This window comes from Rutilus rutilus, assembly GCF_951802725.1.
Source record: "Rutilus rutilus genome assembly, chromosome: 21".
NCBI lineage: Eukaryota > Metazoa > Chordata > Actinopteri > Cypriniformes > Leuciscidae > Rutilus > Rutilus rutilus.
The window spans coordinates 33,527,132-33,554,345 of record NC_140226.1 but is presented as its reverse complement, the minus strand read 5'-3'; the positions used below and the strand labels follow the sequence as shown (position 1 = coordinate 33,554,345).

The following is a 27,214-nucleotide window of genomic DNA, read 5'->3' as shown; positions in this document are numbered from 1 at the left end:
TGTGACAACTAGCCCCTCCAGTTTTATCGGTTTGGACCGCGAGGCATGACGTAGGCTAATATATCAATATGTCGTTAAATATTAGTCATTAAGCTGATGTGAAGCATCAACAGGTCTAAAAATATCAGTATCTGTTATTAACATTTAACGTGGAACATAATGACTTGTTTTCATGTTGATATTTACTGACATCACGGATTGAAACATGCCTTTATCTATAAAGCTATAAAGCAGAAATATTTTTTTTTTATTTAAGACCTTTTATTTGCTCAATTCAGACTTTATTTCTTGCAATTCAAGTTCATTCCTAAAACGACGAAATTACCTTTTTTAGTTTTTATCCCATGGTGGAAACAAGCTTCAATAAAATGTTTATAAAGTTATGTTTGTGGGGGGGGGAATGTTTTTAGAATCATACGTTTTCATTATTATTTTGGAACGTGTGAGAACTATTAATATTAAAGCATTACTGTTTTTTGTTTAGTTTTTTTCATAGTGTGATTTATTTTTTAATTATATTTAATCCAAACAGGGTCAGTTTATGATCGAGCCCAGAATTTGACCATAATTCACGTATTAAGTGTGACTTTTGACATTGACTACATTCATACATTGAGTAAGAACCACCAGCTGATTAAAAGACACTGAGACGTCAGACAGAAAAGGATCTGATGAATCTCTTTCATCATCTGTGTGATCTGAAACTCTTCAAGAGTGTTTCTCTTTATTTGCAGTCGTATCTTCATAATAATAACAGCTGTTTCACACACACAAACTGCAGCGTCCTCAAACGAATCTGTTACATGAGCAGTTCTGCTGACAAACGAACGTGTCCTAATGTGTTTGGAAAGATTTATTACGTCTACAGTGCGTTTGTTTGATGGATACATCACTGCTTTTAATACTGATACCGTAAAAATATAACGACTTCGGTCCATAAAAGCCCACAAAATCAATTTCCTGGAAAAATGCTTTTCCTCTCAGCAAATGTTTGTGTCACGATGCAGCCGTCAGTCTCAAAATCAATACATTAAGCAACAATAACAGAATACAGAGATCATAATAATGAGCACTGCTAATAAAGGTTTACTATATCAATTAATAAAACATCAGACAAGCGCTTTCAAGCATCATCTGGACATTTGGTGTATTTAAGTCACTTTAATGAACCTTTAATTAGATTAAACTCTTTCTAAAGATGCTCTTATTTGTATACATATTAGAACGCCTATAATTTAGTATCATTGAAGCACAAAAGAAAGTCTGACTGGCACACAGTAACTGATGTTAATGTGGATAAAAGAGGAGCATCAGCTCTCTAGAGACTGTGAAAGTTGCTTCTGAATCATAATTGTAACCTGATTCAGTCGATTCAGCGGTTCTGTTTGCACTTTTCTCAGTATTCTACTTTTGAGTCGCACACGGTGACGTTGTACTTTTTCATGATGCCAGAGATGCATTAAAAACGCAACCAAGAGGAAAAACTCTTTATATTCCTCTATAGTGCAAACCAATAACAAACACTCACACATATGGCACTGGACATTAAAGTCAATGTGAAATGCCATTTTGTGTTCGTAATGTGACATCCAATTGCAAAAAGGATATGCAACAAGAGGCGGTACTTGATTTATTTTGTGGTGAATTGATTGGATGGTAAAAACTGGTAGAAAATGTTAATCTGAGAAATTGAAACACTTGATTATTTTTTTATTTTATTTTTTTCTGTGGATTTCTGTGGCACTTGGGTTCAGAGTTTTCTTTTTTTAATATTGCTGATATAAATCTAGACATTAGGCTGTAATACAATTACAATAGGCTACATCACATTTCTATTGAGACAACTTGCCCCGCTAAAGGATTGACATGTTAAATTAACAGAATTTTGTTTGTGTATTAATAGTGGAAATGTTTAAAAGTTTTTCAAAAGACAATATAAGGACAGACAGACAGACAGACAGAAAACGAGATAGATAGATAGATAGATAGATAGATAGATAGATAGATAGATAGATAGATAGATAGATAGATAGATAGATAGATAGATAGATAGATATTGCTGGGTTGTTTCAACCCATGTTTGGGTCAAATCCAACAGTTGGTTTGAATTTTTAACCGTTGGTCTAGGTTTTTAAAATTAAATCCCAACGGTTGGTTTTGTCCCTTGTTTTGACCCAAACATGGGTTGAAACAACCCAGCTTTTTTTTTTTAGATAGATAGATAGATAGGTAACCTGAGAAATTTTCACCGGAGTAAAAAAGTGTGACAACTAGCCCCTCCAGTTTTCATCGGTTTGGACCGCGAGGCATGACGTAGGCTAATATATCAATATGTCGTTAAATATTAGTCATTAAGCTGATGTGAAGCATCAACAGGTCTAAAAAAATATCAGTATCTGTTATTAACATTTAACGTGGAACATAAATGATTTGTTTTCATGTTGATATTTACAAACTGACATCATGATTGAAACTATAAAGCTGCTTTTGCATTTCGAAAAGCGCTACACAAATAAACGAGAGTTGAATAAAAGCTGCAGTAATTCACTCAATAATTCTCACCTGACAAACATGATAATTCCCACTTTGGCGATGTCCTCCTGAATGACTTTCCAGGACTCCTTGATCAGGTGTATGTGACGCGGCGTGAGACTCGGCAAACCTTCCGCGTCCTCCGTGTTTCTGATCTCTTGTGTTCTCGGAGTCAATCCGGATCCTGATATCGCGCAGCCCATCCTGATCCCGATCCAAACTTCCTCAGCTGTCTGTCAGATAAGCCGCCGGTTATGTTCAGTCAGCTGGGTGGGTTATCCGTGTGTCTCTAGCTGTCTGTGTCGCTCAGCTTCTCCATGTCTGTCTAGAAACAGACCTTCAGTAAGAGGCTCAGAACCTGAAACCTGCTCACCGGGAGGGGAGGAGTTCATCATCATCATCATCATCATCATCATCATCATAACATGAGAGAGATCCTCAAACACTTGCTTCAAACCTGTAAAATCATTCAGATAGGCTATTTTAAATTCATTGCAGAATGCCAAATATGTCACACTTTCAATGAAGTAATCACAATATTATAAACAAGTAGCCTAATCAATAGCCTACTTCAATGAGCTCATTGTATCTGCATAACTACTACATTGTTTAAATTAATACATTTTTAGCTAACTGTGATTTTGTATGTATATTTCTGAAATACATATGACAGTTAACGTACATCAAAATGCAGACTCGGCACTTTCTGTAAAGCCGCTTTGAAATGTTGTGTAGCCTATTGTGAAACGATATACAAATAAACGTGAATTGATTATATATTGGTTAATGTTACGCTATTTTAAAGGTTCTTAATTTTGGGATTTGTCTCAAACAAAAGGTCAAAAATGCTCTCCGTCCACGCTAGCGTTTTCAGGCGTTTTCCAAAGGTTTCTCATCCACACTGAAACGTCGGAAAACGCTAAATTCACCTTACTGCAAAACCTCACACAAATTCACTGAGATGATGCAGATGGAAAAATAAATAATTCTTTTATCGCGCAATTCTTCTGTCAGAATCATTTTACACGTCACATGACTAAACTTACGTCATCGTTTTTAAATAAGGCTTGTTCGACTTGAACCAGCGCTGCACAGACCGATCGGTTAATGACATCAAAGTACCGCGAGAGCAATTCAAAAGCATAACTGTACGTTCACACCGCCGCCGACTTGAGCTGCAAAGAAGCTCTGGCCGCCCTGTCAAGGACGCTTGTCAAAAAGTACGGAGAAGCTTGTTGACGCTTTGGCCGCTCTGAAGTCTGTGTCACACCATGAAATGTAAACAGGAAAAAAAACCAAGCAATACATTGACACTAGAAACCTTTTATAATGACAGCATTTTTATAACCGTTTTGGTCACATTTGGTCGGGAAAAAATTATTTTGATTAATATGCGCGAGGGAGAGTGAGCAAGACTGTTGTTTGAAGACGGTTAAGGCCTCATTATACTTCTGCGTCGGACCTACGCCGGAGCCTATACGGCGTAGGCAACGTGTTGGTTTTAATTTATACTTCAGTGTCGTTGTCCGCGTTGACGCGCACCTAGGGAGCATGTGAAACCCCGAGGGAGGGGTTCTGGCAGACCAATCACAGCGCTTGTGTCCGCGTAGAATTGACGCGTTGTTACATTTTTGGAGAGGTGCACGTCAGGGAACGCCGTAGGGTACGCGCGCTACACACAGCCTACGACGTAGCTACGGCGGCAGTTCGACGCAGAAGTATAAATAGGCCTGTGTCGTTGTCCGCGTTGACGCGCACCTGGGGAGCATGAAACCCAGAGGGAGGGGTTCTGGCAGACCAATCACAGCGCTTGTGTCCGCATAGAATTGACGCGTTGTTAAATTTTTGGAGAGGTGCACGTCAGGGTACGCCGAAGGGTACGCGCGCTACACACAGCCTACGACGTAGCTACGGCGGCAGTTCGACGCAGAAGTATAAATAGGCCTGTGTCGTTGTCCGCGTTGACGCGCACCTGGGGAGCATGAAACGCCGAGGGAGGGGTTCTGGCAGACCAATCACAGCGCTTGTGTCCGCATAGAATTGACGCGTTGTTACATTTTTGGAGAGGTGCACGTCAGGGTACGCCGAAGGGTACGCGCGCTACACACAGCCTACGACGTAGCTACGGCGGCAGTTCGACGCAGAAGTATAAAACAGGCTTTAAGGTGAGTGAGTGCGCGCGCGCGGCCGGGGCTCTCTCTCTTTTGTAACTGGTCCCTATATGAAAATAACGTCATACATTTTTATATAATAACGTCATAAATTTCGTCATAAATGATAGGAAACCCAGCAACAGCGATTATCAGTTTCTCCTCCATTTTCTCGGAACTAATGTTTTGGTAGGAACAAAAGTTTACATCGTATGTTTCTCCGGAATCAGCCAGCGCGAAGGACGTCTATATTCTGATTGGTTGCTGGCGTTTTGCCGCTGCTTGCCGCTGAACCGCGTCATAGCTCATTACCATAAAGTTGAGCTTCTCTCAACTTTCAGGCCCGGTTTCACAGACAGGGCTTAGACTAAGCCAGGATTAGACCATAGATCAATTAGGACATTTAAGTAATTTTTATAAACATGCTTAGAAAAAAAACATTACCGATGTGCATCTTAAAACTAAAAAGGCACTGATATATTTTTAAGATCAGTCAGTGCAAGTTTATTTCAGTGGAAACAGCTCAGACTTACATTTTAGTCTAGGACTAGTCTTAAGCCCTGTCTGTGAAACCAGGGGTATGATTGACGCTCAAAACGCTCAAAACGCCCAAAACGCGACGCCGATGGATTTGACGCTCCTTGCAGCTGAGAGAAGCCAGCTTCCATTGAAAATGAATGACTTCCGGTAACTTTGGAAGCTCAAGTCAGCGGCGGTGTGAACGCACAGTAAGGAGCCGTCTGCTCTCTATTCGCTCTTGCGGTATGTTGATGTCATTAACTGATCGGTCTGTGCAGCCGGCTCAAATCGAATAAGCCTAATACCTCTGTCTTGTAGTCAACACTACAACCAAGGGGGTAATCTTTCAGAAAAAACTGAAGCTTCCCCGGGCGCCGCCATTGATTAGCAGACCCCCCACTTGCTGTTAGCATTCCATTGACTCCCATTCATTTTGGCGTCACTTTGCGTTTAAAGACTCCATTTGTCCATTATTTATTTCTAAAGAAACACAAAAATGTATAAAAGGCTCCATTACCTTGTATCTTACGTTATGGCCCTGTAGAAGCAGTTTTTTACCGGTTGCCGAGAGTTGAAGAATGTTCAACTTTGGGTAAAACGCAGTGCTAATCACTGTCACTTTTTACCCAGCCGTCCAATCACAGTGGAGAAGGGGCGGGACAAACACCACACCAACCAACCATCACAGCTTGTACAATGTCAACAGGCAAATAATAGCAGAACAAAATCATTTAAAAACAAGAGCCAGAGCAAATACTTTGCAATGTATTGATATTTTTATATAGAAACAATACAGAAACAAACTATTTGTGAAATGAGATACTAACACTTCTGTGGATATTCTGTATCATAGCAAGCAAAGCTTCTCAAAAAAAAAAAAAAAAAAAAAATACACTGCCAAACCACTTCCAAGCGCCCACAGCTAGGTGTTTTCAGCTGGCTAAAAACGCATTGCTGGACACACGGGCTTACGGAGAGACTCAACTTTTAGATGCACATGGACATTTCTGAATGGTTAGTGCATGTATGTTGTGGAGTTACATTGATTAATCTCATCAATTTGCATGGACCGTCATGTTTAACTTATACACAAGTTGACAGTTCCTTGAGGTCTTTATAAAGCCCTGTTCACACCGCCTGTATGTCGCTATAGTCTGTACTGCGAGTCGCTTGTGGGCATTCGTAGTGCTGTCACTCTAATCCCAGTTAACAATTTTTGGTTCCCAGAACATCCATTCTAACGTTCCCTGTTGGTTAGCTTGGAAAGTTCTCTTTATGTTAATAGAACGTTCTCTTTAGGTTAGGAATGACAGAAATTAAGACCTAATGTTCCAAATCTTAAATGTATATAGAGCCTCTACTTATGCAACAGCAGCTCAATTACTGAAACAAATGAAAAATTAAGTAGCGGATCACTGAAATATTAAGAATTAGCTGGATCCAATCTCAGATGAAGGCATAGGTCAGGTGAAGTTCTATTACTTGAACATACAAAGAAAGGTGTAAGGGGGAAAAAACAAAGATAAGGTTGAGCACACATTATTCATCTCATTTGTCCTTATCCAATTACTCCAACTAATCCTCTCCCAGACATTGGTCTATGCTTCTGAGTTTTTTGGCTTCCACATGAAACAAAACCAATTCAAAGAGTCCCTTTCTTTTTGTATGTCCAAGTAATGGAAAGAACTTAAACACCTGACTATTACTCCATCTAAGAGAGGATCCAGCCATTTCTTATTTCAGTGATCCGCTACTCATTTCATTTGTCTCAATATTAGGAATATGTTTGAGTAATTGAGCTGCTGTTGCACAAGTAGAGGCTTTATACTACATCTAAGATTTGGAACGTTAGGTCTTCATTTCTGTCATGCTGCGTTTAAGCATTTGTAAATAAGACAAGAAAGATCCATGATTTTTGTATAGGACAAGCTTGAAGACAATTTAAGATTTTTAGATTAAAACTGAGGCGTAACCAGTTTAAGGAAAGGAGGGAAAGAACACCAACAATTAGTGTCTCATGAAGTTTTATTAAGCTTATGAACCTGAAAAGGAGAAAAAGTCAGTCTCTTCCAGTATCAATTGCCACTTTGGAATAACTTCAATTACTCATCGTTTGAGAGACCAGTAGATAGATTGTGACAGCAGGCGAAGACACAGATTTGGGGATGCAAGGACTTTATCCTAATGATACTGGGGCATGAATGGGACAGGAACACGAGGAGGTTCAAAAGGAGGAGGGCCATAAAACTTTGGGTACAGTGGAGGATAACCTGCGAACTGGTCAAACTGGGCAGCAGTTGTGGAAGGTGTAGTTGTTGCTGGGGTCTCGAAGTGGTGCATGTATGAAGGAAACTTCGGGTACCTGGACTGGTGATGCCATGGTGCTGGGAAACCTCTAGAATTAAAGTGATCTGGATCAAACATTGACATGGGATATATTTGAGGGAACTTTTGTTGAGGGTCTTGAAGAGGAGTAGTCGTTGTAGGTGGCACAGTGGGAGCTACACCAAGGCGATCATGAGAATATGGAGGATACGACATGGGTTTTCCAAATGGGAAAGGGTAAAACATTTGTTGTTGAGGGTCTTGAAGAGGGAACTTTTGTCGAGGGTCTTGAAGAGGAGTAGTCATTGTAGGTGGCACAGTGGGAGCTACACCAAGGCGATCATGAGAATATGGAGGATACGACATGGGTTTTCCAAATGGGGAAGGGTAAAACATTTGTTGTTGAGGGTCTTGAAGAGGGCAATTTTGTCGAGGGCACTTTTGTCGAGGGTCTTGAAGAGGAGTAGTCATTGTAGGTGGCACAGTGGGAGCTATAGGTCGTACACCAGGGCGATCATGAGAATACGGAGGATACGACATGGGTTTTCCAAATGGGAAAGGGTAAACCATTTGTTGTTGAGGGTCTTGAAGAGGGAACTTTTGTTGAGGGTCTTGAATAGGACTAGTCGTTGTAGGTGGCACAGTGGGAGCTATAGGTCGTACATCAGGGCGATCATGAGAATATGGAGGATACGACATGGGTTTTCCAAATGGGAAAGGGTAAACCATTTGTTGTTGAGGGTCTTGAAGAGGGAACTTTTGTCGAGGGTCTTGAAGAGGAGTAGTCGTTGTAGGTGGCACAGTGGGAGCTATAGGTCGTACATCAGGGTGATAATGAGAATATGGAGGATACGACATGGGTTTTCCAAATGGGAAAGGGTAAACCATTTGTTGTTGAGGGTCTTGAAGAGGGAACTTTTGTTGAGGGTCTTGAAGAGGAGTAGTCGTTGTAGGTGGCACAGTGGGAGCTATAGGTCGTACATCAGGGCGATAATGAGAATATGGAGGATACGACATGGGTTTTCCAAATGGGAAAGGGTAAACCATTTGTTGTTGAGGGTCTTGAAGAGGGCACTTTTGTCGAGGGTCTTGAAGAGGACTAGTCGTTGTAGGTGGCACAGTGGGAGGTATAGGTCGTACATCAGGGCGATAATGAGAATATGGAGGATACGACATGGGTTTTCCAAATGGGAAAGGGTAAACCATTTGTTGTTGAGGGTCTTGAAGAGGACTAGTCGTTGTAGGTGGCACAGTGGGAGCTATAGGTCGTACATCAGGGCGATCATGAGAATATGGAGGATACGACATGGGTTTTCCAAATGGGAAAGGGTAAAACATTTGTTGACTGTCAATTGGGTCCTGGACCGGAGCAACGGTTGTTGGGGCCAGCGTTGGTTGTGTCACAGGACAAGACATTTGCACTGGAGCCCCCATCATAAGGAGTGGCAGAATATAATGTCCACCCTGTTAGAAGATTTGGGAAGAAAAAGAAAGACCATTCACTCCAAGGCCCACTTTTCACTTGGCTGGAGCAGAGCTACAGTGTACTCATCTTTAGTATGCACACTAACCTGTTGTCTGACATGACAGCCCTGGTATGGAGCACCAAGAGAAACATCTCTGCGCACCCTCTTCAGTGAGAAACCACAGCTGGCTGGCATCTCAGACAGAGACACTGGTGACTCAGTTCCTGATGAATATGAAAAAATAAATAAATTATATATATATATATATATTCAACCTGAAAGTGTGGCGATTTTGCGTGTCTGAATGTTCGAACCCCCATATCTTACTTTAAGAGTAAATTCTTATAAGACTTATTCGATTACATTTTTAAATACCCAGTCATACAATTAATATAAATGTACAAGTTTCAGGAAAACATTTGAAATTCATGTACATTCTTCTATTTCATCATATTAATTGGCATTAATGCCACCGCATAATTGGCTAAATGAATTTATCACTGAGAAATTCAACACACATGCAATGTTAAGTTATTTGTGCATGTCACATGAAATTATCTAGGGAATGCGTGGTGGCACACAAATCCAAAACAACTTACCTCGATCAATCAGAAGACGTGGCGTCCTTGATCCTGGAATGCGCAAGGTCATTGAATCATTTCCACAGTACACAGAAGGACCCAGACGCCGCAGCTTAGCTTTAGCAAGGCGGAACCGCTCTTAAAAAGAGTTCAAGTTGATTTGTAATTCCCGTTTAAAAGTAGGTCCCACTTTAAATTAGGATCTCAAATTACCTTCCTCATTTGACCAGTATTTGTCAGACTGTTCACGAATCCCAGATATTTCCATTTTTTTATCAGATACTACATCTTGAGCACCAATCAAAAGTTTGCCCAGACGGATTGTGTTTTCAGAGACCGCTCCATAAGGAGTATTCGATTCAAAAAAGGACTCAGGACCAGCTCTTAAAGAAGAACTCAACATGATCACAGACATTGTGAAAAGTAAGATGCCAATTGTCCAAGGCATGGTGAGTTTGTTGTACTACTCACAAGAGTACACACACAAAAAAAACAGCTAACTATAAAAGATGAGACACTGTACTATTTGTACTCACTTTTGAATCACTCGCTGATACAGGTTGACCAATCAAAACTATTTCTCAATCAGCTTATTGTTTTCACCTGTGCCTCATTAAGCTGAGAGTTAAAGGGGCTGCATGTGGAATAGCCGAGCATTAACGTGAATGACTGATGTAACATTAAAGTTTGTAATACAAATCGTGTCCCATCCTTTATCTTTACTCAAAGTAGTAAGAATGACAATCTGCATTAATAGACACAATTTTAGGTAATAGTGGCCCACAGAAGTATTTCAGTAAGACAGTAATAACGTGATTTAGCCAGTTTGCTGGAGACCGACACCGAATATAAAACACAAAACTATGTATTTTGAACACCCGGTAGAAAATGTATACATCAATAATAATCATACATACAGATTTTTATTCTGAGGAGCAAGTAGGTCCAAATTAAGCGGGTACTGTCCCAGCTCTAATGAATAAGCATTTTGTAAATCCCATTTAGACCTCAGAGATTTGGGAAGAAATCATCAGAAGGTTATACCGCTGTTGTATCTCACCTCACAAGTGTTTACAAAGAGAATTTGCTTTTGCAGAGGACATGTACACAACATGAACAAGCTACAGAGTTTGAGGGTCAAAGTAGACGTTAACGGGCAGCCAATGGAGACCATTAACAGGCATTATGAATGATGAAGGTAATTATGCAAATGTGTTACTGCGTTACGAATGCAGGTCAAGGAAGTGAGACTGGAATTCCTGATGACTTTATTTATTGTGCCCTTTCGACTTTACAACTTTGCAGACCATAAACATTCACAAACAGCTTTATTACACATTGCATGCAAGGGAATATTCATAAAAGCACAATGGGGCACTTTAACAAATGTTGCTAACCAATGTTAATAAATTGAGCCTTATTGTAGTGTTACAAACTCTAATCTATTCAATATTTAGACTTGGAGTACAAAACACATTGTCAGATATAATAAACACAGAACTACATCTAGATCTGTGATGGCAACTAAAAGATGTTGGTTTGAAGAGTGAGTCTAAGGCACTTCACCTCAGGTTGCTCCAGAGAGACTGTCCATGTAATAAATGTCCTGCAAGGAGATAAAAGAATCCGCTAAATCAAATCTTTATTTGCTTACAATAAGGTAGCCAACTTGCCGTTATCTACAGTAATCCAGGATGAGATTAAGGCTTCTGCTCCTTCCAGGGAAGCCATTAATCATATACATGCCATATTCCACCTTAAAAAGTGCATGAACTAATTAAACTGCAATACGCCCTTAAGTCATGCAGAATCCTCTTAATACACAAAAACATTGTGAACAGGATAATAAAGGACAACATGATGATGGGAATAATGCTTATAGTGGAAAGCTTCTTTTATTGTAGTATGACAGAAAAATAGAATATGAATTGAACATTTTTTACAAATCGTCACTGCTGAGCTGACAAAGGCATTTTGCATAATATTTACACCAATTTAAATAAATAAAAAGGATTAAATATACAAGATAACAAGTGACATCAACCCCACCAATGAGCAGAAAAATACAACCAAAATCAGCTAGCTTATAATAACTCCCATTAAACGAAACTATTTATCCAAATACAGTGAGGAAGACACGTTCTGTGACCGTGCATTAATATGTTGCTCAAATGACTTATCCATTTATTTGGGGAATGACATCAGCCTTTATCATTCATCTGGCTTGATCTGATTATAATTTCCAGTTTTCTCCTCATTAGTGGGGAATGACTTCTTTATGAGATTACCCTCTTTCCTCTGGTCAGTGCTCGAACACAAACAGTGAAGAGACATCAGGCAGTGCACATCGAGAACAGATTGCATTTCATATTGCAGTGCTTTTACTTTTCTGATAACATGACAAATGTGTGTGTACCAAGCATTGGTGCATTTGTAATCGTATGCACTGAACTATTCTATATTCACCCTTATTGCTTTTTATTTCAAAATGACCAAAAGGAAAAAAAATACGTCTTAAACCACTTTTCTAAACGTTACAAAACGATGACAGTACCACAGCCAGCTCCTTTAACAAATGTTTACATCTCATTGAAACACGCACAAAATAATGCAGAATTTACATGTATTTACAAACGCAAATTTTATAAATATATTCTCTGAAGTCCTAAGGCATCCCTTTTCCAGTTGGTTTGGACAACATTTGCAGAGAGTTCATAACTGAAGGTTAAGAAAAAATGCAGACCATGTACTACGCCTCTCAAACAGTGGCCAAATTACATATTTTTTTGGAGAAAAGAATGTTAACTTTAAGATATTTTAAGGTTTGGAGTGAAAATATCGCTTTATAAGACTCACGTATAAGAACTCAGGTTCTGAAACTTCTCACGCAGGTTTTTAACCAAACTATGCTGACTGTTCTCCGCTTTTTCAAATGAGCATGGTGGCTGACCTCCATCCATCCATGCACTACAGTTTTGCTCTTTACTGTTCGCCATTGCAAGTTCAGATTGAGAAAAAGCATCCCATTTTGGTTGATTCTCATTACTATCCTCATCTCTTGCTGCCCTTTCGACAACAATTAGGTTGGACAGGGTATCTAGACCAGGGTCAAAAAAGTCGTCCGGTTGCTCGAGTGCATGTGATGTCCCCGCATCAAAATCTAAAGTATTAACTCTACACAGCGAAGGCAAACCTTCAGCTTCAAGGGTCTTGCTGGAACATGTAGAATCTGTGGATGTACTTCTCTGCACTGTGACACTGTAGGAAGGGGATGAACAAGACAAGGAACGTGATACTCCGGACTTCTCCGAAGTCTCTCCGTCGTCCAGGATTCTCTCTGGAAAAGAGTTGCTGCGACCCACTAGGACCGGACGAGAGAAACCGGATACGTCCTCTCGGCTATTATATTTGGAGCGTAACTCCTTGACATCTGGCCAGTGAAAGCTCTCCGTTTGTACTGGACTTTGTGGTCTCTGGGCATTTAATCTGCAAAAGTATGGCAATTGAGGACTTCCAGGAGAACAGAGGCTGGAAGGTGGACTAGTAGTCTTAGAGTCCGGGATAATGTCCTGCTCATTCAAGGTCGGCAACAGTGTCCTGTCAGGCATGCCTATGCACAAAAGAGCAGTGGTTAAAAGTCTGCTTTAACAAATAAGGGTGCTTACAAACAGAGTTTATACTATGCCAGAGAACACTGCAAATCCATTGATTTCTAAAGGGAATGGTGCGTCGCAAGGATGTGGAGGAACTACACAAGGGTTTGATCAGTCATGCAATCCAAACTCTTGATTTAGGAATCCATTGACCAATGAGGATTTCAGATAGGAAAGTGCACTTGTGCTTTCGGAAATCCAGTTCACTGGGTGCTTCTCATTTCTAATTTGTGCATTCTCGTTTTCATTCCTCGCGTCTTAGCTCCACCCCCTTAGGATTTGAGGGAAGGATACACCCGTGTATCCTCACTCGTGACTCCCTGGGAAGCTTCCTCGCTCCTCATTCCTCGCTGTGCAATTAGAGAATTGAGAAGTCCTTCAAGATGGCTGAGTTCGATCGGTTTCCGGGTCACGGGCTGGAGGACGGAAGAACGAGGAAACGAGGAAGCATCAATTTGAGTATTGAGAAGCACCCACTGTATTCCCACCTGATTTCAATCTTGACAACCTCAAAATGGATCTTACACATTCCTATGCATCAAATGCTCAATCAGAGCCATGTCTATATTGTAATAGTCTCAAGCCTTTAAGCAAATACGTGGATACCAATGGTCTGGATTGGTAACCAATAAGTTGTAAACAATCACGAGTAAGCGATCGCCATAAGGCAAGAAACTTAACCGCAATTTAGGGGGATTGTCCCTCAAGTAAAATTGAATAGTCAGTTTGGAAAAGCAAATGTCTACTCAGACACTACACCCACCTTTCTCCTTTCCCGGAGGTCTCTCCTCCATGACCGAAGACAGGTTCTTGGGTGCGAAATTGATCTCTGAGATCTTGGGTCTCTGCCTTACTGCTGGTCTGCTGTTTTTGATCCGCTGACTGTATTGCCTGGCCAACTGGAACACTTTATTTTTCATCTTCTCCATATCTTGAAGGACGAGGTCATCCTCATTGGCGGACCTTAAAGAGATGATCCTTGGTAGAGGAGGGTGGTTGACCTTGTGGAACGTGCGATCCTCATTTGGATGGCTCCGAAACTCTTGCATCTTGTCCTTTTCTAAGATGCTGTTGATTGGGGATGAGGTTGAGCTTTCATCGGATTCTTCCAATATTAGTAGAGGTTCCCCAAATCCACTATCAGAGCTCACCTTACTAGTTTCAACTTTTGTTTCTTGTACGGGTGTAGTCATTTGGGAATTCTCTAAGTCCTGATGCTCTTCAGAAGACCCAGTTATCTCCACTTCCATGTCTTGCCACACCTTGACCATGTCAGATGCGGGCTGGAATTGCTCATTCCCATTTTGAGGTCCAAGCACGGACTCTTTGCCATTTGCAGAAACCAAAAAGTCAGAATTGTCCTTTGCTTTCTTTTCATTGTCTAAGCCTGGAAGATTAAAGACTGACCATGAAGATGGCCTTGTTACAGAAGACGCCCTCCTGTGTAATGCCACATCTTCGTCTGCAAGGACATTGAGTTGTTGACTCAGATTACGCACTAGGCCTGCAGGGATGTATGAAAGGCTCTCTCTGCGTTTAACGGCAAAGCTGGTGTCCTGATTCTCAGCATGTTCGTAGTAGTGTCTAATCTTATGTATGAGCAATCTGTCCTTTTTGGAAAGGGTGTCTTGTTTCATTTCAGGTCTTTGGTCTGGAATGAACGGGCTGTCAGGAACAGTCTCGGTTAATTGTTCTGGAATAGACCGTCTAAATTCTTGGGATTCCTCCTTCTCATGAGGCTCTGCACCTCCGCTGAGCGAACCGTTTCTTCTATCTTCCAAAGAGTCGAGATCAAACGACCCTTCGACTCCAAGACTACTTCTTTGAGAGAGGCTGCTGGTACACCGCTCTGGGACATCACTCGCCTTGTCCAGCATGGATGAAGACAAGAGTCCACCAGGCACTTCAACATCAACATCTACCTCCATATTTGGCACATCTTCCGAGAGGTTACTTCGGGATGGAGTCGTCCCTTCCTCCATGGATGAGAAATCCACACTGTCCTCCTTTATATTATCTCCAATTTCTCGTCCTCCATTATTGAAGTCTACTATCTCTGGATCAGTGTGGCATCGTGCCATTAATGTCCCACACATTTCAGGATAATTATCTGATTGGTCCATCCTCATCTCCTCTGACTCTGTGTTCGGTGAACTGTGTTCCCCAGTTGTGCCCTAGAAAGTGGACGGAATGAAGAGAGTTACTGCTACAGGAAGCAATGCAGAAGATAAGAAAAGAGGATATGAAGATAACTTAATTCAATCCTTAACATTTCCCATTTGGCTAAGTGACCAGAATGAATTTATCTAGCTTTGAGAGACAGCTGCAATTTGTATTTCCAACAAGTCCTTTTTGTAAACCCTTTCTTCCCCTTGTTTATGATTAGCCAACTATCAAAAGTGGGGTATGAGGTTCATAATACATGACGTTACCTGTCCAAAGAGAGTCAACGTTTCATTCATATCATCAGGCTTTTCTTCACAAGGTGTCTGGCCGCTCTTGTTCATTGGCCAGTCCTCCCAACAACCTTCTCTGTCCTGGAAGTACACAATACGGCAATTTAACAGATAAAAAAAGCGCTACTGAATGACAGCGTTCACATTTTGCCAGATGTCATTTATTCTGGGTGTACTTTAGTGACATTTCAACCTTTTGTAAACATTAGCAATTCATTTAAAAGCATCCATGCATTTCAATGTATTTCCACAGACAACTGACCTTCTGAAATTGCTTTTGTGTGCCATCAAACAAAGCACAATAAAACAGGAACCTTTGTTTAATTTAATTACGGAAGGCAAGCCATCCGACCTCCACCCCTAAAATTTGACAGTTAAATTTCCCTTTGAAGTCGAACTTCAATCAAAACAAATCTCATTGTGGCTCCAAGTGCAAAAACACTTTGAGACACCCGACGTCCCGTGTTATTATGCATTGGATCTTAATAACCATAACACGCTGTAACTTCACCATCATATGTAAACAATGCATTCTACATTTTTCACATTGACACATCTACCATGAAATAAAACATTGATTCTTGAGACATGGGACAAAACAATATTACCTGCCATTAGTTTAAAAAAATAATGCATTATGGTAGAACAATTTTTCTTCGGTCATACAAGCCCGTTCTTTTCCGAAGTCTCATAACGTCAATGATAAATCACATTTTTAAGATGGCATTCAATTTGCAGGCCAAGACTCTTAAACAAGACACACATGCTTATGGATGATTAGTGGCCATGCATGCTGTTATATCCATGCAATGATTCATGCAACTGCACATTCAAGAGCATTCAAGCATTAAGCAGAGATCAGAGTCAGCGTGCAGGAGATGGGAATGTGATTGATAGGCATGGTTGTGGCTGCCAGGTTATGCACAGAGAATAGAAAGCAATAGGTGACAGAGAGCCTCACCGTCGTGATCTGATCAAAAAGCAAAGCCTTGGCCCTATACCGCCAGCAGGAGATGGCGGCCAGCACTGAACTGGCAAAGTCGGCTACCTGCTCAACCCCCATCAGATCCTCCTCTTCTCCGTTATCTCCTCCTATCCGGTCCTCTGATGTTGTCTTTGCTTTCTCTTCCTCCTCGAGGCGAAGTCTCCTCTCCTTGACGTCATACAGCGAGCTCGTGCTAGATTCGAGATCTTGTCCGTTCTGAACTATCCCAGGTACTGCAGTCTTCAGTTCTGGATTTGAACGTGCCGTGACGTTGGTAGTGGGCAGTATGGAAAGACGGTCTTTATCCACTAACAGAGTACCTTCGCTTTCTGCATGCTGGGCGTCACAGAAAAGTCATGTGATGTCAATGGGCGCTCATTAAAAAGTGAATTTACTTCTTTACTACTGCGATTAAGTATGAATTGCATTTTATGAAATAAATGCACGACATATTGTTTCCCATTAATGTGATTTAGCGTAAATACACTACTGGTCTAAAGTACTAAATAATTAAGATATATTAGTGTTTTGAAAGACGGCTGCATTCAAAAATGCAGTAAAAATTGTGAAATATTATTACAATTTAAAATAGCTGCTTTCTATGTGAATATATAGTAAAGTGTAATTTATTTCATGTGATCAAAGCTGCATTTTCAGCATCATTACTCCAGTCTTCAGTGTCACATGATCCTTCACAAATCATTCTAATATGATGATTTGATGCTCAAGAAACATTTATGATTATTATCCATGCTGAAAACAGTAGAGCTGCTTCATATTTTTGTGGATATCTCTGTGATATGCAATTAAGATCATATTTCACTAATTATGTGTGCATTAAATTTATCAAAAGTGACAGTAAAGACATTTAAAATTAGGGATCGTTATCGGCCTGATAGGAAAATGTGCCTGATATTTTAAAGCTGATAAATAATGTATTATTTCTGAGACACTTCAGATGTGCACTGTTCAACATGATGGGTTTGAATTGCTTGAAATATGATTGAAATCACTTCAAAAAAGGAAAATACAGTTCAGTCTGAGTTACGTCTGCCTTATCTGCTACATAAAATTATAATGAGAAAATCATAATTGTGTGCTTGGGACATGGATTTTAAATGATGAGACTTTTGTTTTTGTAATCAGGATCTCAAAAATTATATAAAGATTTGTATTTTGATTTATCGGTTATCGGCTTTCAAATTTAAAGAATTATCGGTATCGGCCAAAATGTTCATATCTGTGCATCCCTATTTAGAATTACAAAAAAGATTATATTTCAAATAAATGCTGTTCTTTAGAACTTTCTATCCATCAAAGAATCCTGAAAAAAAAAAGCATTACACTTAAAAAAAATAAAAATAAAAAATAAAACAGCAAAATCAAATGTTTTCAACATTGATGATAATCAGAAATGTTTAGAATATCAGAATAATTTCTAAAGGATCGTATGATAAATAATATTAATAAAGGTTTTTACTGTATTTTTGATCAAATAAATGCAGCCTTGGTGAGCGGAAGAGACTTCTTTCAAAAACATTAAAATACCTGAATTATTAAAAACTTTTGACCGGTTGAGTGGCATCATAATATCCCATACACCAGTGAATTAGGCTTATATGTACACTAAACATGTGCAAAGCTTGCATTGGAGAGCACACGTGCAAATCTTACCTTAAGCGTGCCTGAGCGACGTCCATGATTAATTAAGATGATGCAAAGATGAAAGACAAAGATAAATAAAATGTTATTAAAATTGCAATTAAGCAACAGATAATCCATCTATTGTTTGCAAAGCATCCTGATATAAAGTGATTTTTATACTCTTGTTGCACATAGCACGGCATTAAAAATGTGTGTTTTGCCAAGTCTATGCATAGATAATTAAATCAACTGCAAACTTAGACACTAGATTTCCAAGACAGGAAACAGGGAAAAGCCGAAGTTGGAAATGACAACTTAACCTGGAAGGTGTGAAAGAGTGTGTGAGATGATGAGTAAGAACTGCTTGGCTTTTCTGCTAATTATAATGCATAATGGACTTGTGCTGATGGCGAGCCAGGAACAGGTTTGTGGACTGAAAGGATCTGGCGCATGACAAAGCCTCGGGCTGATGGGCTTCATAATTAACATCATTATGTGTGCGGGTGGAGGACCGGGGATGTGGCCTTTGATCCGACGCAGGAGGACGACTCGAGTCTTGTGTGTCTTTGATGCTAAAGCGGGCAGAGGGACCTCAGCGCATACGGGACACGTGTCTCCCACATGAGCGGAAACAAACACGACGCACCTGCCGTGAGTCCCAGATGACAGGGATATGATTAGAAACTTTCTTTGTTTACCAACCGGATCTCTGATCTTTTGTATAGCAGCGCTTTTTTAATCAGTCAGTCATTTAAAAAAACGGCTTGCAGAGTGGGAGAAGAAAGAAAAAAATCTTATTTTATTTGCATATATTTTGTTTTCATCAAAGTGCATATATTTGCTAATACAGCAAGATGATGAAAACATTTAAAGTCCCCCTGTAGTCAATTTTATCCCTTAAAACTCATCTTTGATCACCAAAATGACACATTTAAAAAAATTTCCCTTGGAAAAAAAAAATCGTCACGCCATAAAATATCTTGAATGTCACTCGTGCCTCATTTAGTATGCGCGGTTCTATGAATATGCAAATGAGTACAGTATTTACTGATATTTCGCGAAAATTTCCCAGGAAGTGACGACGTTCTCTTGAAAACATGGGAAGGAAACACTGCTTTATTCGCAAATGTTTTATGCCATATTCAAAGTTAAATTGCTATGAACCAACATAATCTCATGGCAGTTCATCACTATTTCACATTTGGGCAAATTGGTAATGAATTAATTAAATCTTTTATCTAAAAATCATGTTTTTTTTGTGATTCACATTGTTCATTTGAAACAAGCCCCAGTTTTGTGGTCTCAAACTTTTGTGCATCACTGAATGACAACAACAAAACCGGTTACCTTTAGTGCTTCGTACACTTCGTTTTCCCGGTTCTGTCAAAGAGAAACAGAGGACAAAATAAGACACCATGAAATCAACACTGACCATTCTTATTTTTTTTATGCAATATTGCAGTTTATTATAAATGATTTATCAGTTTTAAATTAATTGTAATCTTGAATCAGAATAACTCCCTCTTGCAGCTCTGATGATGTGGGCGGGGCAACCTGTCACTCACATGAGATCAGCCAATAGCAAACCACAACCATCCAATCAATTCCCCACAGACACAATCAAGCCCCGCCCACATCTGTTCTTGCTCCAGAAGCGTTTCACTCGGATATACGGCACAATAGAGGAGAAATATGATCGCCGACTTCCCTTTCATGCCGACTTTAAACAATTATATAGTGGAAATTCAGTTCTGCATTTGAACTTTCACTAATACGAGCGAAGAATCAGCTTCACTCACCAGAACGTCTCCGTTCCTTCAGAGAAACTCCAGAGAAATCGTCAGCCTGAAAGGACGTCGCTTTCTTCACCCTGTCGGGGCTGTAACGGTACTTTACTGGACCTGAGAAGAAGAGAGAACGGGTAAAAACAAAACAGATCAAGAACAATACTAACGTTAGTCGTTCCAAAAGAGTTTCTGTGCATTAAATGTTGAAAATCAGCTCACATGTTGAGTCCATGTCCAGGATGGCGTCTTTGGCCTGAAAGAAATTGCAAAGCAAAGCCAGTGTTTAATACAATATAGCCGATTCAGTTAAAGGGGTGGTTGATTATGATTTGACTTTTCTAACTTTAGTTAGTGTGTAATGTTGCTGTTTGAGCATAAACAACATCTGCAAAGTTACAACGCTCAAAGTTCAGAGCAAAGGGAGATATTTGCTACAACAAACGGCTGGTAGAGACTACACCACATTCCTCCCGGGTTAGTGACATCATTAACCCTAAAATTTACATAAACCCCGCCCCCGGAACACGAGTTATAGATTATCATGACAGAATATGCTAATCAAAGTCTAGAAGATAACTACACATGAGCTACATAATTTCATCAACTAACCATTCAGAAATGTTCTGTTTTATTCTACATGTTGTCACTTCTTCTTGAGTCTCTCCATCTTTGTCCGACTCATAATTTTTTTTGAAATTTCTAAACTGAAACACACAAGCTCTTGAAGCTCCGCCCCCTGTGCCGGGAGCAGCAGCTCATTTGCATTTAAAGGGGCAGACACAAAAACAGCTATTTTTGCTCACCCTCAAAAAGTGAGAATTTTAATATAAATATTATTTTGAGCTAAAACTTCACACACTCTGGGGACATCAGACTTATTTTACATCTTGTGAAAAGGGCATTATGGGACCCCTTTAAACATTCATGGATCTGTTCCATGTGACATACTTTTTGCGGGATAACCGCGTGGTGGTTCTCCAGAATGAGTCTCTTTATGTGATGAGCCCAGAGTTTCTTCTCTTCCACGGTTCTGGCCTGTGAAAATGACAACATGATTAAACCAAACACAACAAAGCGCTTGCGTGGTTTGTGAGCTCATACACACCTGAACTGTGTGCGGCTGCTTCGGGTGCTTGTAATGCATCACGCTGAACCGAAGCGAATCTTTGGCACTTTCTATCAGCATTAGTGTGGAACACTGAACACAAGCAGAACAAGGTTACCAGCTTCTTACCAGTTACAATAACCTGTTGATCAGCTAACGAGATGTGATTAATTAGACAGATAAACGTCATGCATAAAACAGCAGCAGCAATATGATAAAAGATAATGATGCATTTGCATAATAAGAATTACTCAAATGTATTATTTCAGTAAATAGGACAAATGTTGTACATTAATACAGAATTCAATCTGCTATTTTCCAATAGTTCAAAGCTCAACCAATCTGATGTTATTTTTTATGAAAAACAACAATATAGAACCGATAATAGTCCAGATGAGCAAACAATATGTGAGAAGGAAAGGAGATGATGGTGTAAATCAGACTGCAGGGGGTTTGTGAGTTGTTGAAAAGCTCATTATTAATTCAATCATAAAATAAACAAAAAATAAGTAAATAAAATAAAAATATAATATTATTATTTATAAATTATAAATGAAAAGAACAACAAAAAAGTAAATAAACAAATGCTTACTAAAAATGAATAAAACAATTCAAATGTAAAAACAAGAAATCAATCATTTTAAAATAAAAAAAACACTATGTCAAATGTCAAATTAAAATCAATTCATTAAAAATGAAACAATCAAAATAAAACACTTACTAAAATGAAAAAAAAAAGAATGAAAATGTACAAATGAAAATAAATAATTTTTAAATAAAAACAAATCAAAATAAAACGCTTACTAAAAATTTATAAAATAACGAATGTAAAATTAAATAAATAAAAATCTAACAAGACACTTACAGTACTGAAAAAGATGAAATATTTAAGTTAACATTTTAGGACAAGGGGTTTCAGACAAAAAAAAAAAAAAGTTTGATAATCGTTGGTCTAAAAACATGGATAATATGATATACCGAGATATTAGTCTTGAAGACGTAATGTTCTCCTCTTTTCCTGGTGATGAGCAGCATCTTATCAAACAGGAAGAGGGTTCTCTCGTTCTTGGCCCGGTGGACGGGGAACGTTCCTTCCAGAACCAGCTCTCCGTAAGTGGTCAGATCAGGACCCTTCCAGTTGAGGAGCAGAGACTGGACCTCCTGCACGCAGAACAGAAGAGTAGAGTATAATAGAAGAGTAGAACAGAGTAGAGTAGAGTAGAGTAGAGTTGAACAGAGTAGAGAAGAATAGAGTAGAACAGAATAAAGTAGAACAGAATAGAGTAGAACAGAGTAGAGAAGAACAGAATAAAGTAGAACAGAATAGAGTAGAACAGAGTAGAGAAGAACAGAATAAAGTAGAACAGAATAGAGTAGAACAGAATAAAGTAGAACAGAATAGAGTAGAACAGAATAGAGTAGAACAGAATAGAGTAGAACAGAACAGAATAGAGTAGAACAGAGTAGAGAAGAATAAAGTAGAACAGAATAGAGTAGAACAGAATAGAGTAGAACAGAATAAAGTAGAACAGAATAGAGTAGAACAGAATAAAGTAGAACAGAATAGAGTAGAACAGAATAGAGTAGAACAGAATAAAGTAGAACAGAATAAAGTAGAACAGAATAGAGTAGAACAGAATAGAGTAGAACAGAATAGAGTAGAACAGAGTAGAGAAGAATAAAGTAGAACAGAATAGAGTAGAATAGAGCAGAACAGAAGAGAGTAGAACAGAAGAGAGTAGAACAGAGTAGAGAAGAATAAAGTAGAACAGAATAAAGTAGAACAGAATAGAGTAGAATAAAGTAGAACAGAATAGAGTAGAACAGAATAGAGTAGAACAGAATAGAGTAGAATAGAGCAGAACAGAATAGAGTAGAACAGAATAGAGTAGAACAGAGTAGAGAAGAATAAAGTAGAACAGAATAGAGTAGAATAAAGTAGAACAGAATAAAGTAGAACAGAATAGAGTAGAACAGAATAGAGTAGAACAGAATAAAGTAGAACAGAATAGAGTAGAACAGAATAAAGTAGAACAGAATAGAGTAGAACAGAATAGAGTAGAACAGAATAAAGTAGAACAGAATAAAGTAGAACAGAATAGAGTAGAACAGAATAAAGTAGAACAGAATAGAGTAGAACAGAGTAGAGAAGAATAAAGTAGAACAGAATAGAGTAGAATAGAGCAGAACAGAAGAGAGTAGAACAGAAGAGAGTAGAATAGATTAGAATAAAATTGAACAGAATAGAGTAGAATAGATTAGAATAGAGTAGAATTGAACAGTAGAGTAGAAACAAATAAAGTAGAACAGAATAGAGTAGAATAAAGTAGAGTAGAGAATAATAAAATAAAGTAGGGTAGAGTAGAATAGAATAAAGTAGATTAGAGTAGAATAGAAAAATAGAGCAGAGTAGAATAGAAATAAAGTAGAGTTAGAATAGAGTATAACAGAATAAAATAGAGCAGAATAGAACAAATAGAGCAGAGTACAACAAATAGAGCAGAGTATAACAGAGTAAAGTAGAATAGAATAAAGTAAGAATAGAATAGAATTAGAATATAATATAATAAAGTAGAGTAGAGTTAAGGAGAATAGAATAATTTACACTACACTAATTCTATTAGTTCTACTAATTATGCTACGCTAATTCTAATGCTAATAATGCTACCCAATAGGGTGCAGCTAAATATTTTTCCTTGACTTTCATACATCATCACCATGAACTCGTAACAGAATCAGTGTGTGTGGAGTAACCTGAGGTTGAGTATTTAAGCTCTACACACACGTTGATCAAAGGCTCAATAGTGTCAGTTCTTGGCTCAGTTTGTGCAGCAATCAGTGATGTTTAACCACCCGAACGGGTTCATGACAACAGCGTGTGCTGACCCAGATCCATTAATGAACACATCCTCCAGATCATGAGTCATGACTTCATTTTAGAATTAATCAAAGAGTATGATAATCTGTTCGCATGACACTCATTAACATTGCAAATCGAATATAGTCATATTCCGTCCGTTAATGCGACATGAGGGTATATAATAATCCAGATCATGTATATTCAAGCAACAATATTACTCTCTTACTCCATTAATACTGTGACTAATTAATACTAATCATGTCCTGCATTAAAAGCCCTTTGTCAACACTGGACAGGTCATGTTATTATAGTATCACTGAGATGCTACGATAGTTGTTATTAATATTTTGAATTAGTTTTTATACTTTCTGTTTTCATTTTAATTTCAGGTAAAGTTTTTGTAATTGTGTTATGTATTTTTGCCTAATCAAATTATCAAAATAAAACATTTACTAAATAAAGCTGACATGTTTTATTTGTCTACCTGCAATTAATCTAAAAATAATTTATTAATTTTTATTTCAGTTTTAGTTATTTTAGAAATTTTGCATTGGCAACTAGCTGAAATAAAATACTTTTTTACATTTTATTTTATTTCAGTAAATGTAATGGAATTTTTGTTGTTGTTGAAAAGGTCCAGACCTGAAGTCTCACTGCATGCTCGTGTTTCCTCTTCATGTCGTTGATGTACCAGGCGACTCCCGTCATGGTGTCTATGGCCTCGATCACCACATCATACCCGTCCTCCTCACGGTCAAAGTGTTTGGCAATTTCCTTTAGAAGAGCAGAGAAACAGTCAGAAAGAAGAGAGATACTCTCACAGATCACAGGACGACTGCTGTAAACCCTGAAGACGAGAGGACAAATAACCAAGATATTGCAACTGAAGTCATTTGAACATGCAACCAAATTCGCTAATTTGCATAATTAATCAGTGTAATGATAGTGTGTCCCAAACTAGGGTTTGAGATTTTATGAAAAGTTAGTATTTAATTAAATAATGAAAATGGAAAATTCAGATGCATAACTAAAATAAAAAAATTAAATTAAAAATTAATTTTAAATTAATTAAAATAAAAACAAAAATAAAATGGAAATATTTAATTTCTTTATCTGCATGTCACGTGATCATTAACCGACATTAGAGAACGGTGAACATGCAAATGTGTTTTTAAATGATTGAAATATTAACTTTAAATCTTTAATGACAATCTCAAAGCTTTCTTATGGTGCAACTTAACAGTGTTATTCTTCATCAATGTTTTGAATTAATTTGTAATATTTTCTGTTTTCATTTAAATTTTATTTTATTTTTAGTCAACTTGCTGCGTCAGTTTTTGTCATTTCTATTTTGTTTAAACATGTCTGTTTTTGTTCATTTTTATTTCAGTTTTGTAATTAAGTTAAACTAAATGAAATGTTGCCTTGGAAACTAGCTGAAATAAAATAACTAAAACTTTTTGATCTGTTAATGTTTAGTTTAAGAAACAAACATAGTTCATGGTTTTAGTTTTAGTGAACGATAATAACCCTGGTAAATAGGACCATGCAGGCAGGGAAATTATATTAACTAATAATCACAAACAGAAAGTCGGAAATTCATTGTTTAATCAAATTTTGATGTATAAAATAAAGCCTCACCCAACATCATTTCCTACTGAATATTGGCACGACATTATAAATGCCAATTTATGCTGTTCTAGGAGGAGAGTGAAAGACAGTGATGACAGTCTAGATGGCACCTTTACCAATTAGCAAGAAATCACATCATTACCGCATGGCACAAGCTGATTGGCCAATGCTTGCTCAACATTTAACCCTCTGGTGCGCTTTTGCGTGTCGGTCAAAAATGACGAATTTTTATTTTATTTTTGTCAATGAAATGAATGTACTATATTTTAGTTTGATAGTGTTTTTTTATTTAATATTTTGTATTTTTAGGGGATTTTTTTTTTATACTAAATTATATTTACGCGATATTTATAATCCATTTATTCACTTTTTGCTCATAGATCTGAAAAATAAATTTCCAACTTAAACTGTCGTAAATCTTGAATGCTTTAGAGCAACAAACTTAAGTTTAATCTCTTTTCAAAGACGACACTTGGCAGATTATTGCTGAAGTGAAATGTTATGAAAAATGCACAAAAATATTTTTTATTATTTTTTATGAAATATACATTTTCAAAATCACGTTTTACTCTAAAAACAACAAGAAAATCAAAGCCATAAATCTAAACAAGTTGTGTTCAAAATTTGAGCTTGATATCTCCAAAGAAATTAGCTTTCAGTGAGATTGTGTTCGGCTGCAGTACCAAACGCTTCCACTAGATGACCGCGCGGAGCACGAGTGTGACTATTTTATACAGGACCATTTAACCTTTTCGAATCATGTCCATGATTTTTTGTGTGTGTGTGCACACAGCAAGTGCCAAAACCTTTACCAAGTTGCGTACCATTCCAATGAAGTGAAAAAAAAAAAAAAACGAAACGTAAAATGTTTTGGTCAAAAATGACCGAAGAACACCCCGGTTCATTGTTTTGCTGTAATGTAGTCCTGCAGAGCTATAAGAGTTCCTCTGAACCCCTCCACCTCCCCAGCTCCACCTGCCTAGACCTGCTACAGGATTAATGTGTGTCTATGTATGCATGTCCACGTATGCAGCAGTATTATATCTTACATGCTCACATGCTCTGTGTATGTTAGCAGTACCTGAAGCAGCAGGTGATATTTCAGGATCCTCTGAACCGGTTTGAGCAGGTAAGAACCCAGTGGAAGAGAGCGCTTGAGCGACGCCTGCCGATCCCTGAAGAACTTGGCCAGAGTTTTATTCCTCAGACAGTCGGTCAACACCGCCACTGAACTACAGACAGAGACACGACAGTTTAGAGACTGATTACTTGCTTCATGCATCATAAATCATGTTGAAAATTAGCCTCTGATGCATGAATTACTATTTTGCTTGTTTGCTAGAGGCACTTGGTGCATCACCGCTTTAATCGGTGGAATGTTGAATCTATGTTAATACATTAACATACAATGACATAAATGAATTGTGGGTATGTGTCAAAGGTCATCACCCCTTGTGCTTCACATGTTACATCACATGACTTTTAAAGCTGCAGTGGATGTCATGCACTAAATGGTTAA

General features: G+C 38.4%; 3 protein-coding genes across 3 annotated transcripts in view; all 3 read right to left on the bottom strand.

The window, feature by feature from the left end:
* The window catches only part of xgb (x globin), a 29,216-nt gene extending 26,307 nt beyond the window's left edge, over positions 1 to 2,909 (bottom strand). The window contains exon 1 of the mRNA XM_084393585.1: positions 2,563 to 2,909. Within this exon, the coding sequence (XP_084249711.1) occupies positions 2,563 to 2,735 (173 nt within the window). The 5' untranslated portion in view covers positions 2,736 to 2,909. The remainder of the gene's footprint in view (positions 1 to 2,562) is intronic.
* A 4,270-nt stretch (positions 2,910 to 7,179) lies between these two features.
* On the bottom strand, positions 7,180 to 10,086 carry LOC311280381 (uncharacterized protein). The gene is made up of 4 exons (XM_084392497.1): positions 9,787 to 10,086; positions 9,592 to 9,711; positions 9,098 to 9,216; positions 7,180 to 8,990 (listed from the first exon to the last, which is right to left on the bottom strand). Exons 1-4 carry the CDS (start codon positions 10,019 to 10,021, stop codon positions 7,383 to 7,385), a joined length of 2,082 nt encoding a protein of 693 aa, XP_084248623.1. The 5' UTR covers positions 10,022 to 10,086; the 3' UTR covers positions 7,180 to 7,382.
* Positions 10,087 to 11,443: 1,357 nt separating this feature from the next.
* Positions 11,444 to 27,214, bottom strand: part of LOC311281361 (pleckstrin homology domain-containing family G member 3-like) — a 56,974-nt gene continuing 41,203 nt past the window's right edge. The window contains exons 7-18 of the mRNA XM_084394199.1: positions 26,777 to 26,927; positions 24,706 to 24,837; positions 22,182 to 22,364; positions 21,204 to 21,296; positions 21,047 to 21,133; positions 20,318 to 20,351; positions 20,111 to 20,212; positions 19,573 to 19,691; positions 16,644 to 17,003; positions 15,659 to 15,763; positions 13,990 to 15,400; positions 11,444 to 13,183 (exon numbers count right to left, since the gene is read on the bottom strand). Coding sequence (XP_084250325.1) covers positions 12,426 to 13,183; positions 13,990 to 15,400; positions 15,659 to 15,763; positions 16,644 to 17,003; positions 19,573 to 19,691; positions 20,111 to 20,212; positions 20,318 to 20,351; positions 21,047 to 21,133; positions 21,204 to 21,296; positions 22,182 to 22,364; positions 24,706 to 24,837; positions 26,777 to 26,927 — 3,535 coding nt within the window. The 3' untranslated portion in view covers positions 11,444 to 12,425. The remainder of the gene's footprint in view (positions 13,184 to 13,989; positions 15,401 to 15,658; positions 15,764 to 16,643; positions 17,004 to 19,572; positions 19,692 to 20,110; positions 20,213 to 20,317; positions 20,352 to 21,046; positions 21,134 to 21,203; positions 21,297 to 22,181; positions 22,365 to 24,705; positions 24,838 to 26,776; positions 26,928 to 27,214) is intronic.